Raw genomic sequence first — 16,892 nt, 5'->3', positions numbered from 1 at the left:
ATGGATCACCACCTCACAGTGGGATGTTCCTATAAGTAAGAGAGATCTCACACTTGACCCATTCCATGGGACTTTTACTTTTGCACACCACCATGGTAAGATTTCAGGTTTAAAAAATTTTGTCCAGACATTGAACCCTCTCAAATACTCAGATAAATATCTGGCAAGCCAGGAGTGGATGAATTTTAACTGTGAATCCTTAGGATCTAACTGTAAGACAATGAAGAACTGCTCATCCAATGCCTCATCTGATTGGCTAATGGCACAGACTTTTGACCTGGCCCTCAGTGAAAGCATTTATGACATATACAATGCTGCATATGTTTTGGCCCATGTCTTTCGTGGGATGCTTCTTCAACAGGTAGAAAATCAGCCAATTGACAATGAGAAAAAATGGGATCATAGCTGCTCAAAGGTAAGGTTTCTCTTCGTGTATTACATATGATCTTATCAATGTCATAGTTTTTAAGAGTCTCTCAGATGATTAAGTGAGTGAACTAGGAAGTGTTTCCCCAAAACCTAGGTTTCTAAATGTTTTTATGCTGTCACAATAAATCTAGAGATTTGTATAGAATTTAATACAAAGGTATTGGAATGAAAGACACCATTTATCAGTGAAAATAAGTGACTCTGTGACAGAGCAACTGAATATAATCATACCTCTTCTAATACTGGAGAGATAATTAGTCTCTTCTCATTAATTGTCACCACGATGAAGAGATGACTGTTTGTTCATTAATTCTGAAAATTGAGGTAATAAGTTCAGGGGATTTTTTCTCAATTGATTCTCCTCAAATGTAGTCTCTGTTCACTTTCCTCAAAGGCTTAGTGTAAATACACAGAAAGAGTTATGCAAATCAGTTCATTACACACACGCACACACAGATACTCTTTTTTTAATATATATTTCTCACTGTATTTGTGCTTCTATGTGGGTTTCTGTGTGTCTGTGTATATATCTCTGTTTATGTGTGTGCAGTTATGTGTATGTGTGTGTGTGTGTGTGTGTGTTTCTGTCCATCTGACTATCTGTCTGTTTGTAGAAGTGAGCATAAATTGTCTGTGTTTCAATACCCATGTGTATGTTTGTTTCTGTTTTTTGTATGTTTCTGATTGTATTTATCAGTGCATGTGTCTGTGTGTTCTGTGTTACCGTATATAGGATTACACATATGTATATCTCTTGCTCTGTGTGTGTGCGTGTGTTTGTCTTTCTCTCCTTTGATATTGTGAGCATAAAAGTGTTTTTGTGTCAATTTCTCTCTGTGTGAATGTTTGTATCTCATTATGTCTCCCTATCTGTATTTGTCTGTTCATCTGTGTGTCTATGAATGTGTTTGGGATATGTCTGTACTTGTGTGTCTGTTTGAGTGTATATATCTGTCTGTGCCTGTATGCTCTGATGTGTCCATGTATGTTAATGTGTTTGTACACAAATATGTGGCTATATTATGTGAGTATCTCTAAATAGATGTGGGTCTCTCTTTGTGGAGCTGCATGTGTGTATGTGTTGCACATCTATGTTTGATGTATATGTGCTTTTTTAATCTTGTGTTTCTTAGTTTCCTTTCAGAGAACTAAAATTATGCAAACATTATGACAAATTAATATATCATATTGATTTCATTGAAAAATTCTACCTGATCCCTTCAATAAAATTGCTTTTCAGATACAATCGTTATACATTTTCTCCCATCAAGGAAGGGCATATGTAGTATGTAATACTATCTGCTTTTCAGATGCACTCCCTGATGAGAAAGACCCACTTCACTAGCGCTAGTGGAGACAAAGTGACCATGAACAAAAAAGAAAAATTTCAGAAATTGTATGACATTTTCTACATTTGGAATCTCCCACATGATTTTGAACTTAAGGTGAAGATAGGAAAGTTTAGCCTAGATTTTCCACATGGTCAACAGCTGCATTTATCTGAAGACATGCTAGAGTGGGCCACAGGAAGTCGACAGGTGGGTTGAAAGACTGTACTGATTTCCATTCCATACCAGTAAACACTGTGTGTTTAGTTGGTCCATTTATCCTTTTTTATACATTAGTGAAATGAAATAAATTGTCCCATAAGGAACCTACTTCTAGTCTCCTATGTTACGTTTCTTATTTTAACTATATCTTATGTGACCTTTGGTTAGTCCTTTGAGGAGTTCATGAAATAGTTACACTGTATTTTACTATCAAAGAACTGTGTTTTTGTTTTTTGATATGAATATGGAACAACTTTTGACCACTCATTTATTATATTTCCAGTAATGTGAGCCATGGACTCATGGTACGATTCTTATTACCATATAGTGATTTCCTCACATATTATGAATCTGTGATAAAAAAAGGTAAGAAACTGAAGCTAAATGTAATGATGCAGTAAATAAAAAATCCAAAGGCATTAGAAATGAAGCTCACCATTTTTTTTAATTTTAATTATTTTTCTAATTTTAATTTTTTATTTACTTCATTATACATTCCAGCCTTAACTCCGTCCCTCATGTCCTTCCAGGCAACCCTCTCTTTTCCGTCCCCCTATGGCTTTCTCCAGACCTCAGAGAGGGGAACCCTTCACCCCTACTCACTGACCCCAGCCTATCAAGTGTCATAAGGACTGCCTGCACACTCTTCTTCTGTGAGATGATAAGGTACCCCATCAGGGGGAAGTGATCAAAGAGAAGGGAACAGTTTTTTTTTATATGTTTGCTTAAGCCTCTGACACAGAGTCTCTAAATTTTCAACCGTTCTAATCATAAATTAATAATTTTTGATAAATATTAAATATTCTATTAATTATTACATTGTATTTTCTTTCCTTTTTATATGTTATGGATTTTCTGTCTGGATATATGCCCATGCAACCCTGGTGTATGTGTTATATATGGACATTAGAAGGATGATGCATATATTGAAAATGTGAGCAAGCTTAGATATGCAAAATGGGTGCAAGAAATCAATTGTTATTCACAGTTTGTCCATGCCTCAGCTATAAATTATGCCATGTAAAGAAACTGTTCACTACAGTATCCTTGCTTGGTCCTCTTAATTGTTGTGTAGTTCATTCAAACTAATGAAGCAGTATCTGTTTCCTTTTCTGTATTTGGAGGTATTTGGTAGTAATACATTTTTGCTGTTCAGAAATTTCTGAAAAAAATTTCCATCATAGTTCCCGGGCATGTTATAGGTAGGAATTCTGGTGTGGTTGGTTTTAAAGTATTCTATTCGAACTATGCAACCACCATTTTTTTTAAATTTTAAAGATGTTAAGTCCTGGAATTCAGGTTGCTCATGTACTCTGGCATTTGCAGTTAATAGTCCTTCTCAGAGTGATGAGGGGAATCATTGTTATGCAGAGGAACACAGGATCTGAAGTTTAGCTACTGAGATACACACTCACTCGATGGCTGCAGTGATTTCTCATGTTTGTTACAACCACAGCTTGATTGGGCATTACAAAAACCTGCACCAGAATAATACTCAATACGAAAAAAATATAGAACCATTGCCCTGCTTCGAGATTTGCATATCAGGACACATGCAGAAGCAAAAAAATATAAAAATAATGATATCAAATCTACTTAGCTCAAAATGTTACAATCAAAGTCTTAAATGAGTGTATGTTCAAAGATGTGCTAAATACATAATTCAAAGAATGATTATTAGAATTCACTATGATAAGTGAAGAGGCATAAATTTCCTCGGGAAGGATAAGAGGGATCACAAACACTACCATAAAATAAGTCACTGAAAAAGCATGAGAAAAAGAAATTCAGGAAGGCACAAAATAATAAAAATACTCAAACAGATAATATGTAAAGGAAAAACCAAATAAATGAAATAAAATTTTCAGTAAATAGTCTCAGGAAGACAATAGTTCAAGATAAAGATAGGATGGCAAAGGTTGAATATTATGCATAAGTATTAGAAAAATCAGAGAATAAAAAAAACAAAACTAAGATTCAAAATATAGGAGACTTGAGGATTTCTGATCAAAAGATCAGAATTACAGTCCAGATCACAAGAGGAAAAGAAGGAAACACTCAACTCATCAACACTATATCCAGTATAATGCAATCATAAATTTCAAGTGAGATGTGTTTCCATCGAGATACAACAGTCATTTACATAGCAAACATTGAAAATCAGTAAATGAACAAACATTGGCATATTTAACTTAAAAATTATATTGTAGGAAAGACATAAATTTGAAGGCTGCAGTACAGAAGACTGTGTCATAGCAAGTTCCTGTCTGTATATCAGTCAATGTCACTATGGACATTCGTACAGGAAGAGCATAAGAGTGATGTATTTCAATCATTTAACAGTCAACCACAGTAACTGTAAACAGAAAAGTTATTCGTCATAATAGAAGGATACAGAACAGAGTTCAATAATAGACACAATCACAGGAATTTAGAAGCACTGAAAGATCACTATGAAAGACACTAGTTGAACCACTTCACATGATGAATGCAAGGATCAAAGGAACACATAGAAAGCACTAAGCTCCTGAGAAAAGCAACTATTAGAAAACTATCAAGTACTACAATATCAACACTAGATAATATTCACAAAATAATCTACAGTAATAATTTACTGTTAATGATCACATTCTCTAGTAAAAATCCATAGACAACAAGATTGGTTCAATAAAACAACAAAAACACCCCAAAACTTTTTCTGTTACTTCCATGGAAACAATGTTATTTTTAACCTGAATGGAATCCTTCTATAAAAATGTGGGTGATACATCATTATGGAGTGAAACAAACAAACAAACCAACAAAGAAATCCATATAACCATTCACTTTGATGGACATGGATGGAATAATTCTGACGTATACACATATCAAGGCAATTCAACTATACACCAGAATGTTTGTTCTCTATACCCAAGTGCATTTCATTCAATAAATGCAATCATGATTCCAAAATGCATATAAGTTAAATGAGATAAATCTTGTAAATACACTCTAAGATGGAATTATATGATTATACAAAAATATTCATCAATGGATTATAAAGAAGTCCATCATTTATTCAGAGTAAAAAAACCATGTTGGAATACAAAGAACAGGTAATATCTTGATAGAATAGGATTTTTATTAGAGACTGAAAGCATTGTTCTAGATACAGAGAAAAACATAAATATTTAATTAAAATAAGAATGAAGCCAGGTATGTATGGTGCATGTGTTAATCCAAACAGTTTGTAGGCAAATTTAGAAAATTCTCTGTTGATAGGTGACCAGTTTTGCCAAGATAGCTAATCTAGGATGGCAGTGTGACATAGAGACCACGCCTTAAAATATTGAATAGAAATGGGGCAGCAATATGCAGTGTCTCCACTCTTTTTCAAAATGGTCATTAAAATATTACCAAGTGCCTAGCTGGAGATTGGGATAGATACTGGGACTTCCTACTGGTACCCTATGTGAGAGAGGTAAGGATGAAGGGGGAAATAGAAGGACCTAGAGGATCCTAGAAAGCTACAAGAAGACAGATAAGGCTGTCAGATCTGGACCCACGCGAGTCAGCTAAAAATACTGTACCAACAAAGGACAAAGCATGTAGTAAGAATAGACCCCTATCCAGATCTAGCCAATGGATACCACTTTCTCCACAATTGTGTGGATAGCAGGGACTGATTCAGACATCAACTTGGGGACCCCTACTTGACCACTTCCTCTTAGTGGGGAGACCTGTTAATGTTCAGAGGAAAAGTTAACAAGCTCCCAGGAAGAGACCTGATAGGCTGTGATCTTATAGTGAAGGAGAGGGTCCCTTTTTGTCACAAACCTAGGGCAGGGGAATAGGATGAAAGTGGGAGGGATGGGGAATTGGAAGATACAAATGAAGGGATAAAAAGGAGATTTAATCTGAATGAATTACTTAAATAAGGAAATTTTTACCGTGTACCAAAACAACTGTGAAAATATATTTTAAAAAGAGAGAATGTTTCCAAGTATAAGTTAGTATATACCATTTGCGTCTTTCTGCTTCTGGGTTAAGCCATTCAGCATGATAATTTCTAGTTCCATCCATTCGTCCACAAATTTCAAGAATTCCTTCTTTTTAATAGCTGAGTAGTATTCCATAGTGTAGATGTACCACAGTTTCTTTATCCATTCTTCTACGGAGAAACATTTAGGCTTTTTCCAGATTCTGGCTATTATGAAGAAGGCTGCTGTGAACATGGTTGAGCATATGCCCTTGTTGTGTGCTAGAGCATCTTCTAGGTATATTCCAATGAGTGGAATTGCTGGGGCTTAAAGAAGCCCTATTCCCAGTTTTCTGAGATAGATTTCCCAAGAGGTTGTTTAAGTTTGCATTCCCACCAGCAATAAAGAAGTGTTTCTGTTTCCCCACATCCTCACCATCATGTGATATCACTTGAATTTTTGATCTTAGCCATTCTGATGGGTGTCAGATGGAATGTCAGAGTTGTTGTGATTTGCATTTCCCTGAGGACTAAAGGCATATATACTCACTTATAACTGGACACTAGCCCAAGGGGCATGTCCCATGAAAGTCTTCACTTACCAGGAAAATGGGATAGATGTGAAGACATCCTCTTGGGACTCTATGTAAGAGAAGTATTGGAGAATGGAGAAATAGAGTGATCCAGAGGGTCCTAGAAACCTACAAGTAGAACATTATGATGGCTGGATCTGGTTCCAGGGGTTCTGTCCCAACTATGGCACCAAGCAAGGACAATATGTGCAGTAATCATCAAACCCCTACCCAGATCTAGACAATGGACAGCACATTCTCCACAGCTGAGCGAGGAGCAAGGACTGACTTTCATATGAACTCTGTTGCCCCATATTTGACCACATCCCTTTGATGGGGAGGCCTGGTGGTACTCAGAGGAAAGATACCAGGATATCAAGAAGAGACTTGATACCCTATGATCATATATAGGGAGAGTAGGTCCCCCTCACTCACAGACATAGGGGAGGGGACTAGAGTGAAAGTGGAAGGGATAGAGGATTGAGAGGATACAAGGGATGCATAACAATTTAGATGTAATATGAATAAATTAATAGAACAAGTAAAAAAAGAAAAAGTAATGTTCTCTGTTTTAGATAGGGAATTGAGGTATCCCAATGCTACAGAGTGAGACCCTGTTTCACAACCACCACAGCAAAGGGAAGCGTTCTAGTTAACTGTGTATGTGGAGAACATGAGATGAATCTGTGTACCAGTGACAATGTGGTTTTCACATACACCTTAATACTGAATGAAGGATTCATAAGAGCATGCAACACTCAGCAAATTTCCTTTTAAAAACATATTTATTATTTTATTCATATTACATCTCAATTGTTATCCCATCCCTTGTATCCTCCTGTTCCTCCTTCCCTCCTGTTTCCCTCCTCCATCTCTCCCTTATGACTGTAAGTGAGAGGGACCTCCTCCCCTGTACATGCTCATAGGGTATCAGGTGTCTTCTTGGTATCCCTATCAGCAGATTTCTAATGCTTCTTACAGAGCCCCATCATAAAGTTCAGTGTAATAAAAACATACCTTTCTTTAACCTAAGAAAATCTTCAATTAACATCAAACCAACTAACTTTTACTCTGGTTCCCACAGTATTTATATGCTCCTTAAGGTCTTCTCACTTCAGGAAACAGATCACATTACAGCTTCTTACACATCAACTCGGTACCTTGTCACTAGGATTGTCTTTTCAACTGTGTTTTTCTTTACATTAAGTTTGTGAAGATTTGCAGTCTTAATTGATTGGAGGATGTGTTTGTTATTTAAGACTTGAGGAGATATTTCCCCTGTTTTAGATGTGCTTTCACCATTTCTTGCAAAGTCGTTCTTTGATTAAATTTTGGCCATGAGCATAGTGAGGAAGAAAGGTTGTTTTGGATCATGTGTTATAAGCAAGGGAAGACAAGGACAGAACTAGGAGACTGAAATTAAAGCACAGGCCCTTGAGAGAACACTGCTTACTGGTTTGCTCTGTGTCATTTCTCACACATGCTTGCCTAGCAACAACATTGTCTTTAGTAGACTGGGCATGCCTACAATGACTACCAAATAATAAAATGCATTAGCATTAGAAAGAAGGCTATTCTGATAGAGAAAATTTCTCAGGTAAGGCTCATTCCATGTTCTTTATCTTTTTACTGTACTTTGTGTCAGCTTGGTGACAGTCAACAAGAAGACCAGGTAGCATCTCCGTAGTGTTTGCACAAAGTACTTTAAAATTCCGTTTCCATAATGTCTAAGATTTTGTAAAGAGCTCAACTTTTCATCAACTTGTTTTAATATATTCACACACTTGCCATTATACAAAGTACCAAGTGACATGTGGTTTCTCAGTGTCTGTATATAAAATAAGCTTATTGATATCTCAACATGCTAATGTGATATAGTTATGGGTGAAGTAGGTAAAACTCAATATGTATCCTATTTCCTCAGATGGTGCCCTCTGTATGCAGTGCTGATTGTGTTCCTGGATTCAGACAATTCAGGCAGGAGGGAATGTCTGTTTGCTGTTTTATTTGTATCCACTGCCCAGAAAATGAAATTTCTAATGGAACAAGTGAGTGTTTACTGCTGTGATAAACTTTACATTGATAATCCTCTCCATCAACAAAGGCATGCTGAAGGAGTCTAAAAGGCAACTACAAAAATATAATATACCATTTTCTCCATTAGCAGTCACAGGAATACCAACATTAACAGTGTCATAACCACAACCACCACCACAACAACAAAAACCCTTTTGCCTAGTTTTACATTTTGATTCATTTTCTGTCACATCATATTTTCTCAAAGAAATAAAACCAAAGTGCAGTGTGAGCACATAGTGCATGAGATCTGTTCTGTTTATTAATTTCCCCTATAACTACATGCACAAAAGATTCCAGTCATGAATGTTGAAAATGTGAATTTATTATTTTTTTCATGTATGTATGTGTTTCTACATATGTTTATGTACACTTATATGTACAGGATACAACAGAGGACAGAATATGGCACGAGAACTGATGGACTGTGTAACGGAGGTGCTAGAAAACAAGTCTTTATCCGAAGATAAATTAGAGTAGTGATAAAATAATTACTTGTAAAATAATCAGAAACGGCTGAGTATAAGACAAAATTTGTGTGATTCAAAGAGGCCCATTTTCTTTCCCCACTTCTTAATTGTAATTTACTCTGATTACATCTCAATTGTTATTCCCTTACCCATTTTCAGATGTCTGATGTGAATTGTTTCTAGGAAGGTGAAGATAATTGTTTACACATGGTGTACAAAATATAACAAGTCTTATATGAAACATTTTATAAATAACACTCAATTAATAATTTCATGAAATAATAGTTTTGTAATGAAAGTAATTTATGCAAACATTAAAATTTTATTGCAATCTACAGAGCCCGTTTAGTAAAATGATTATCTATTTATGCTTGGCTAAATGCAAATGGACAATGAATGATTTTTCCAACATTTGCCTGTGATACTATGCAATAAAATTCAAGTTCTTACAATACATTTCTGGCCAATAATATGGCTCTACATTTAAATCATTTGCCACTAAGACTGATAGATGGAGTTCACCTCCAGGACTCATATAGTGAGAGGAGGCAAAGAACTCTTAGAAATGCCTTCTGACATCTATGCACTCAAATAACATCCAGAATGATTAAACAAACTGTAATAAAATCGTTTTCATTGTTAAAATGAATAAGAACTATGGTAATTAAATCAATAAATAGAAAAAGATTAATACTCTTTATAGGTGTTCATTTGCATTGTGAGTGTATGTGTACCTAAGGGCAGAAGAAGGTGAGAGACAACTAATACCTCTATAGTTAATTTGCAGGCAATTGTGAAACACCTCACATGCGTTCTGGGAACTGAACTTAGATTTTCTGTAAAAACAGGACATTCTCTTCATAGTTCAGCTAACTTTTCAACACTTCACGCAAAATAGCTAGTTACAATTGTCCATCAATCAATTGTTCTACATAAAAAGACTTAAAAACCAGGAAGCACATCTTAACTCTGTGCAACTATCTAATGAATCAGCACAATTCCAATGAAATTGCCTACCATTGCCATTTCAGAAGAGCATATTGTGAGTGAAGTAGTTTGTTCCACATAAAAAAATGTGGGTGTGGTGGCACATGCCTTTAATCCCAGCCTTTGGGATGCAGAGGCAGGTGGATCATGGTGAATTTGAGACCAGCCTGGTCTATAAAGTGCTTCCAGAACAGCCAAGGCTACACAGAGAAATCCTGTCTTGAAAAAAATCTGGGCACTTTTGTATGTGAGTTTTGTTTTATTTCTTCCATGATGCTTATCTATGTAAAATTTACCTCAGAGTCTATTCACAGAGTTTGAGTCCCATAGAGATTGAAACGAGGGAAGCAGCAAGATGTTGAATGCTTCTCATGAAGGTGGAGTCAAGATGAAGGGCTCTGTGGTGCTCAGTCTGTAGAGAGGTTTCTATCTTCAGTGATAGATTTAGTGCTTCTCATGATCAAGACTCAGGGACTCTGTCCATACCACCAGGTTAGAACATAAAAAAGGACATATTAATCATTATTTTTTATTTCTTACAAATTTCAAACCGTTAAATTGTATTTACATACCAGGAAAATTTATTTCTCACACTCACATTCCTATTTCTAACAAATTATTACCATGTATGAGTATATCTTTTACATTTATTTGGACACCCAAATATAAATACACACGAGCGTGCGTGTGCGCGCGCACACACACACACACCCCTAATGATTTCATTTACTGTTCCTTAGATATCATTATGTTTGGGCTGGGAACTAGAAAAGCTGTCACTTTTCTTCCCCAAGCAGAACTCAATCTCCATCTCTCATAAAGCATTAAATGAACAGTCAGTGAAGTCAGGAGGCATCGAGTGCATGGGAACGGAGATTTTAAAAGACACTCAGTTACACTGTGGTTAGTGCATTTAGATTTTGTGAATTTACCAGATGCAGCCATTTTATGATAGCATCCAGAATGATGTAAGAAATCTGCTTTGTGAAGACATGATAAATCATCAACACTGTTAAATAGACAAACTTTGGATAGTTTTTCTCTATAAAAATAATAAGAATTACTAAAAAAGCATTGTTATATAACATTTTCCTTCAATAATAATATCAGCAATAAAATGAAGGTATTGCAAAGCCTTTCCAATAGAGTTATTGAAATGTCTTGTCAATAAACTGCTGAAGCTGTACTAACGAATCTGTCCTTTCTCATTCAGACATGGATCAATGTGTGAAGTGTCCTGAGGACCAGTATGCCAACACAGAGCAGAATCACTGCATCCACAAAGCTGTGATCTTTCTGAGCTATGAAGACCCCTTAGGGATGGCTCTGGTCTTAATGGTCTTGGGCTTCTCTGCCCTCACAGCTCTGGTTCTTGGGGTATTTTTGAAGCACAATGACACAGCCATCGTGAAGGCCAATAACCGCGCTCTCAGCTACATCTTACTCATGTCACTCATGTTCTGTTTCCTCTGCTCCTTGCTCTTCATTGGCCGTCCAAACTCAGTCTCCTGCATCCTGCAGCAAATCACATTTGGAATTGTTTTCACTGTGGCTATTTCCACTGTGTTGGCCAAAACAATCACAGTGGTTCTGGCTTTCAAAGTCACAACTCCTGCAAGAAGGATAAAGTACATTCTGGTTTCAGGAACAATTAACTACATCATTCCTCTCTGTACTCTCATCCAAATTATTCTCTGTTCAATCTGGCTAGGAGCTTCTCCTCCCTCTGTTAGTACTGATGCACACTCTGAGCATGGCCAGATTATTATTGTCTGCCACAAGGGTTCTGTTATAGCATTTTATTGTGTCCTAGGATACTTAGGCTTCCTGGCCCTGGGAAGCTTCATTTTGGCTTTCTTGGCCAGGAACCTGCCTGACACATTCAATGAAGCCAAGTTCTTGACATTCAGCATGCTGGTGTTTTGCACTGTTTGGATCACTTTCCTCCCTGTCTACCATAGCACCAAGGGCAAGGTCATGGTGGCTGTGGAGATTTTTTCCATCTTGTCTTCCAGTGCAGGCATGCTGGGCTGCATCTTCGTTCCCAAGTGCTACATCATTTTATTAAGGCCAGACAAAAATTCTCTTCAAAAGATCAGGGAGAAATCATATTTGTAAGGTCGTATATCATGAATATTTTGTGTTAAATTAATTCATTTATCCAACTTTTTTCCTGATTGTAGATTCTATCCTTGCTCTCCTTCCAGTCCTACCCTTCCTGCCTTTCTCCATCCCCTCTCCGTTATGCCTCAGATTAGTGATCAAAACTCTGGCATCATATTCTAGGTCAGTAACAGCCCCTGTACTTCTTCCTAGAGGAGCCACATGAAGCCTGATCTGTCCATCATCTACATCTGTGTAGTTAGCATATGTCCATTTCATTCATTGTCCTTGGTTGTCCCCTTAGTCTCAGCAAGCGTCTCTGTGCCTTGGATAGCTGGCACTTTTGGTCATTTTGCGGAGCTCCTGTCATCTCAAGTCCATTTCTCCTTCCTCCCACTGTTCCACAAGACTCCCTATTATCACCGAATGTTTGGCTGTGAGTCTCAGCATTTGTTTTCAACCTGTGTTTAGCAGACCCTCTCAGAGGACAACACAGTTAGGCTTCTGTCTACAAGCACAGCATAGGCTCATTTATAATGTCAGGGGTTGGCTCTGTCCAGGGACTGATTCTTGGCTTGTGCCAGGTAGTCTGACTGGTGAATGAAATCAAACTGAGAAATATAAAGTTGGTACAAAACCACTAAATATTGGGCTGTAGAGCATGATCTGTCTCTTCTTAGAATGATACTCACTGTTTCCTGTAATGATGTTGCATAGTAGTATGATGGCTACTAGAGTTCTATGTTTTCCATATAATCTTTCTCTGATCTACTTATTTCTCAGTTTATAACTCTTGGGACATAGTGCTGAGTTAAAATGTTCTTTTCTCCTTTAGAATAAAAACATTCAAGCTAAAATCAAACTTTATAATAGCTGGGTGAATGACTTTGATGCCAGTGGAATGGTCATTAAAATTTGAGGAAGTTTAATCCAAATTTCTTCTTTACAAGGGGAAGGTAAGGGTATATTGACGTTATCCAAAGAAGTCGAAGAGTTAAACTTAGAAGAGTGATGGTTTGACAAACATAAAGAATACTAAAGAAGATGGGTTTGTGTCTTAGCCTTAGCCAGTCAATAACATACATAGCTCTTTAATGAGGCCTGATTCATTGCACAGCCCTGAACAAATTATGTTATCAACACTATGTTACAATAGCTCCAAAGAATAAGTTGTCCTCTTCTGTCTTATATGGTTACCTGAGCTCACCTGTGTACAAAACAAGACATGAAAATTCACACACAGCCCGGCATGGTGGCACACACCTTTAATCTCAGTACTCGGGAGGCAAAGGGGGATGGATCTCTGAGAGTTCGAGGCCATCCTGGTCTACAAATTGAGTCCAGGACAGCCAAGGCTACACAGAGAAAACCTATCTCAAAAACAAAACAAAATAAAAAGGAAAACACACACACACAAACAAAAACAAACAAACATGTATACACACATTGACATATATAACTGAAAACTCGTAGTCTTTAAAATATTTTATGATAATATTTTAAAGAGTCTGCATAAGCAAGCTGCTTTTCAGGAAGATCCAATGGTGATCCTGAGCACTCCAGGATGGAAACCATGAACCCGGCTTGGAACTACAGACCACAAATCCTGAGGAGTCTTAGGTGAAATGGGTCCGGAAAGTGCAGAGCACAGGTGAGTCTGTCCTCTGGTCTTCCAACTGGCCCACGGAGGGCAGGTGGCCAGTCCCCAGAGTCTGTACTTGTACCCGCTCTGATGATCTGCAGCTGTGCTCAAGTATGGACTTGGTATCTGGGACTGAACTCTGTGTGGTAAAGCACCAGACTCTAGAACTGCTCCCCTAGAGGAATCTAAGGAAAACAGGTGTATCTGACCTCACCCCCACCCATGAGTCCACAGAAAGACCCAGGTGCTGGCAACCATACTGGCACAAAACCCAAAGCCTAAAGTAGCCAAATGTGTTTGCCTCACCTGCACCCTCCCCCTCCCTCTCTAACTGATGTGTGAATCACACAGTAATAGCATCAGAGTCAGTGGGCCCAGTGGGATGTGAGAGTGTGGATCTGATCTCATTTCTCCCCACCAGTCCACAGTCTATGAATTGTAGTATGGTTATCATGAACTATATGGCTAATTCTGGTTATGACTATATACCATATCTGTCTTTCTGGGTCTAGGTTACCTCATACCGAATGATCTTTTCTAGATCCACCCATTTGAATTCCAAAGGTGGCAGATGTAGGCAATCTCAGGATCACTTTGCCTTCAGTTCCAGAGATGACAGCCATTGTGGACTAGCAGCAGTAGTGAGGCATGTCCTTGATCTTTGCATGCCAGTCCTCAATCGCCAGCTCTATCTGCAATTGCTGAGACATCAGTCATTGGGGTCTATCAGAAGAGATGAGGACTTCGCTGTGTCCTCTTTGCATGATTACCATGGCCGCAGACATGTCTGCACCTCCAGAGGCCGATTGCCAGCAACTGTGAGATCTACCTCTCAACTTCCATGCACTGTCTTCAGGGTCCAAGGTCTGCCTGCAATCCCAGAGGTGGCAGATAACAGGGACTTTCTTGGCAGTACCGAACAGGGATTAACTACCAGCAGCACACCAGGCCAATTTCCAGGGCCCAACTCTACCTACAGTTGCATAAGCAGCAGCCACCAAGGACTGCCAGGTACCTTCAAGTGTGCCCCCACCAGGGAAAACTAGATGGCTAATGAATAACATAGGAACACACTCCACAAAACCCAGGGAAATACAGATTCATCAGAACGCAGATATCCTACTAAAACAAGGTTGTATCATATAAGACATGTGAACTTTTGCAAAACAACCTTAAAACTTCAAATCTCAAAAAGTAATAGAAGAAGATATCAGAAGATGGAAAGGTTTTCCCTGTCCATGGATGAGAAGAATCAACATAGTAAAACTGGACATGTTACCAAAAGAAATCAATAGATTCAAGGCAATTCCTTTAAAAACAGCTACAGAATATTTTACACACCTTGAAAGATCAATTCTCAAATTCATATGGAAAAACAGAAAACCAAGAGTAGCTAAAACAATTCTTTGCAGAAAAATTTCTTGTGAAGGAATCTCTACCCCAGATCTCAAGCTGTGCTATACAACAACAGTAACATAAACAACATGGTGCTGGAATAGAAATATGGTGGTTCATCAATGGAATCAAATCAAAGACCCTGAACTAAATCCTCACACCTGTGGACACTTGAGTTTTTACAGAGAAGCAAAACCCATACCATAGGAAACACATAGGGTTTTCAACAAATGGTGCTGCTCTAACTGCATGTCTACACATTAAAAATGCAAAAAGGTCCATATTTATGACCCTGCACAAAACTAAAGGCCCAGTGTATTAAAAACCTCAACATTAAAAACAGACACACTAAATCTGTTAGAAGAAAAGTTGTGAAAGTGCCTTAATCTATTGTCACAGGGAAAAAAATCCTGAGATAACACAATCAAGTTGGGCTCTAAGGTCACAATTAATAAATGAAACATCATGAAACTGAGTATCTTCTGTAAGGCAAAGGGCATTGTCAACAGAACAAAACCAAGAGCCTACATCCTAGGCAAGGATCGTCACCAATCCTACATCTGACAAATAATATCCAAGATTTATAAAGAACTCAAGAAATTCATCACTACCAATAAAAGCAACAAAATTAAGAAATGAGGTTCAGATCTAAAAAGATATTCCCAACAGAGAAATATTGAATGGCTGAGAAACACGTACAGATTTATTCAACCTCCTTAGTCATCAGAGAAATTCAAATCAAAATGGCTCTGAGATTCCACCTTATACTCATCAGAATGGCTCAGTTCAAAAATTCAAGTGACAGTACACAGTGCTGAGGATGTGTAGAAAGAGGAAGAACACTCTTCTACTGTGTGTGGTTGTGCAAACTTGTGCGTCCACTTTAGAAATCAAACTTGCACTTTATCAGAAAATTAGGAATAATGCTACCTCAAGAGCCACCTATGACACTTCTTGGCAAATATCCAAAAGATGGTCCACCACACAAGAAGGAAATTTGCTCAACTATGTTGATGGCAGCCTTAATCATAATAGCCAGAATCTTGAAACTCCCAAGATCTTTTTCATTCAAAGAATGGAAAAAGAAACTAGTACATTTATAAAATGAAATACTGCTCAGTTTTAAAAAAGAAAGGGCATCTTGAAATTTGCAAGCAAGTGGGTGGAACTACAAATTATCACCTTGAGTGAGGTAACCCAGACTCAGAAGATATGCATGGTGTATATTCACTTATAAGTGGATATTAGTCCAACATGGATTTCCACTGAGAGTGCCCACTCACAGGTGATTGGTACAGATGCTGGGACTCTGTTCTGAACTCCAGGTGAGAGTGGTATGGAAGAATGTAGAGATAGATGATCCAGAGGTTCTAGGACCCCACAAGAAGACTGTCAAGGCTTGCAGATCAGGGAGTGGGGTGCTGCCGAAACTGCTGTACCAACCAAGGTCAATGCATGTAGGAAATCTAGTCCATCTTTTCAGATATTGCCAATGGACAGCTCATTCTCCATGGTTGTGGTGATAGTGGGGACTGCCTCTGACATGAACTCTGGTGCTCCTAATTGGAGCACTTCCCCGTGTTGGGGAGGCCTGGTGCCACTCAGAAGAAGAGGAAGCAGGTTATCTTGATGAGACCCGATAAGATATGATCTTAGGGTGTATAAAGTAGGTATCCTTGCGTCACAGGTCTAGGGGAAAGGAACAGGGTA

General features: G+C 37.9%; 1 protein-coding gene across 1 annotated transcript; it reads left to right on the top strand.

Moving 5' to 3' along the window:
• Positions 1–220: 220 nt before the first annotated feature.
• LOC311590875 (vomeronasal type-2 receptor 116-like) lies at positions 221–12,160 on the top strand (the record flags this gene model as incomplete). Its single annotated transcript, XM_084770175.1, has 3 exons — positions 221–415; positions 8,434–8,557; positions 11,256–12,160. 3 exons carry the CDS (start codon positions 221–223, stop codon positions 12,158–12,160), a joined length of 1,224 nt encoding a protein of 407 aa, XP_084626301.1.
• Between the last annotated feature and the right edge of the window lie 4,732 nt (positions 12,161–16,892).

This window comes from Acomys minous, assembly GCF_964271855.1.
Source record: "Acomys minous genome assembly, chromosome: 20".
NCBI classification, from domain to species: Eukaryota; Metazoa; Chordata; class Mammalia; order Rodentia; family Muridae; genus Acomys; species Acomys minous.
The sequence above is the reverse complement of the archived record's forward strand: the minus strand, read 5'-3'. Positions and strand labels throughout refer to the sequence as shown.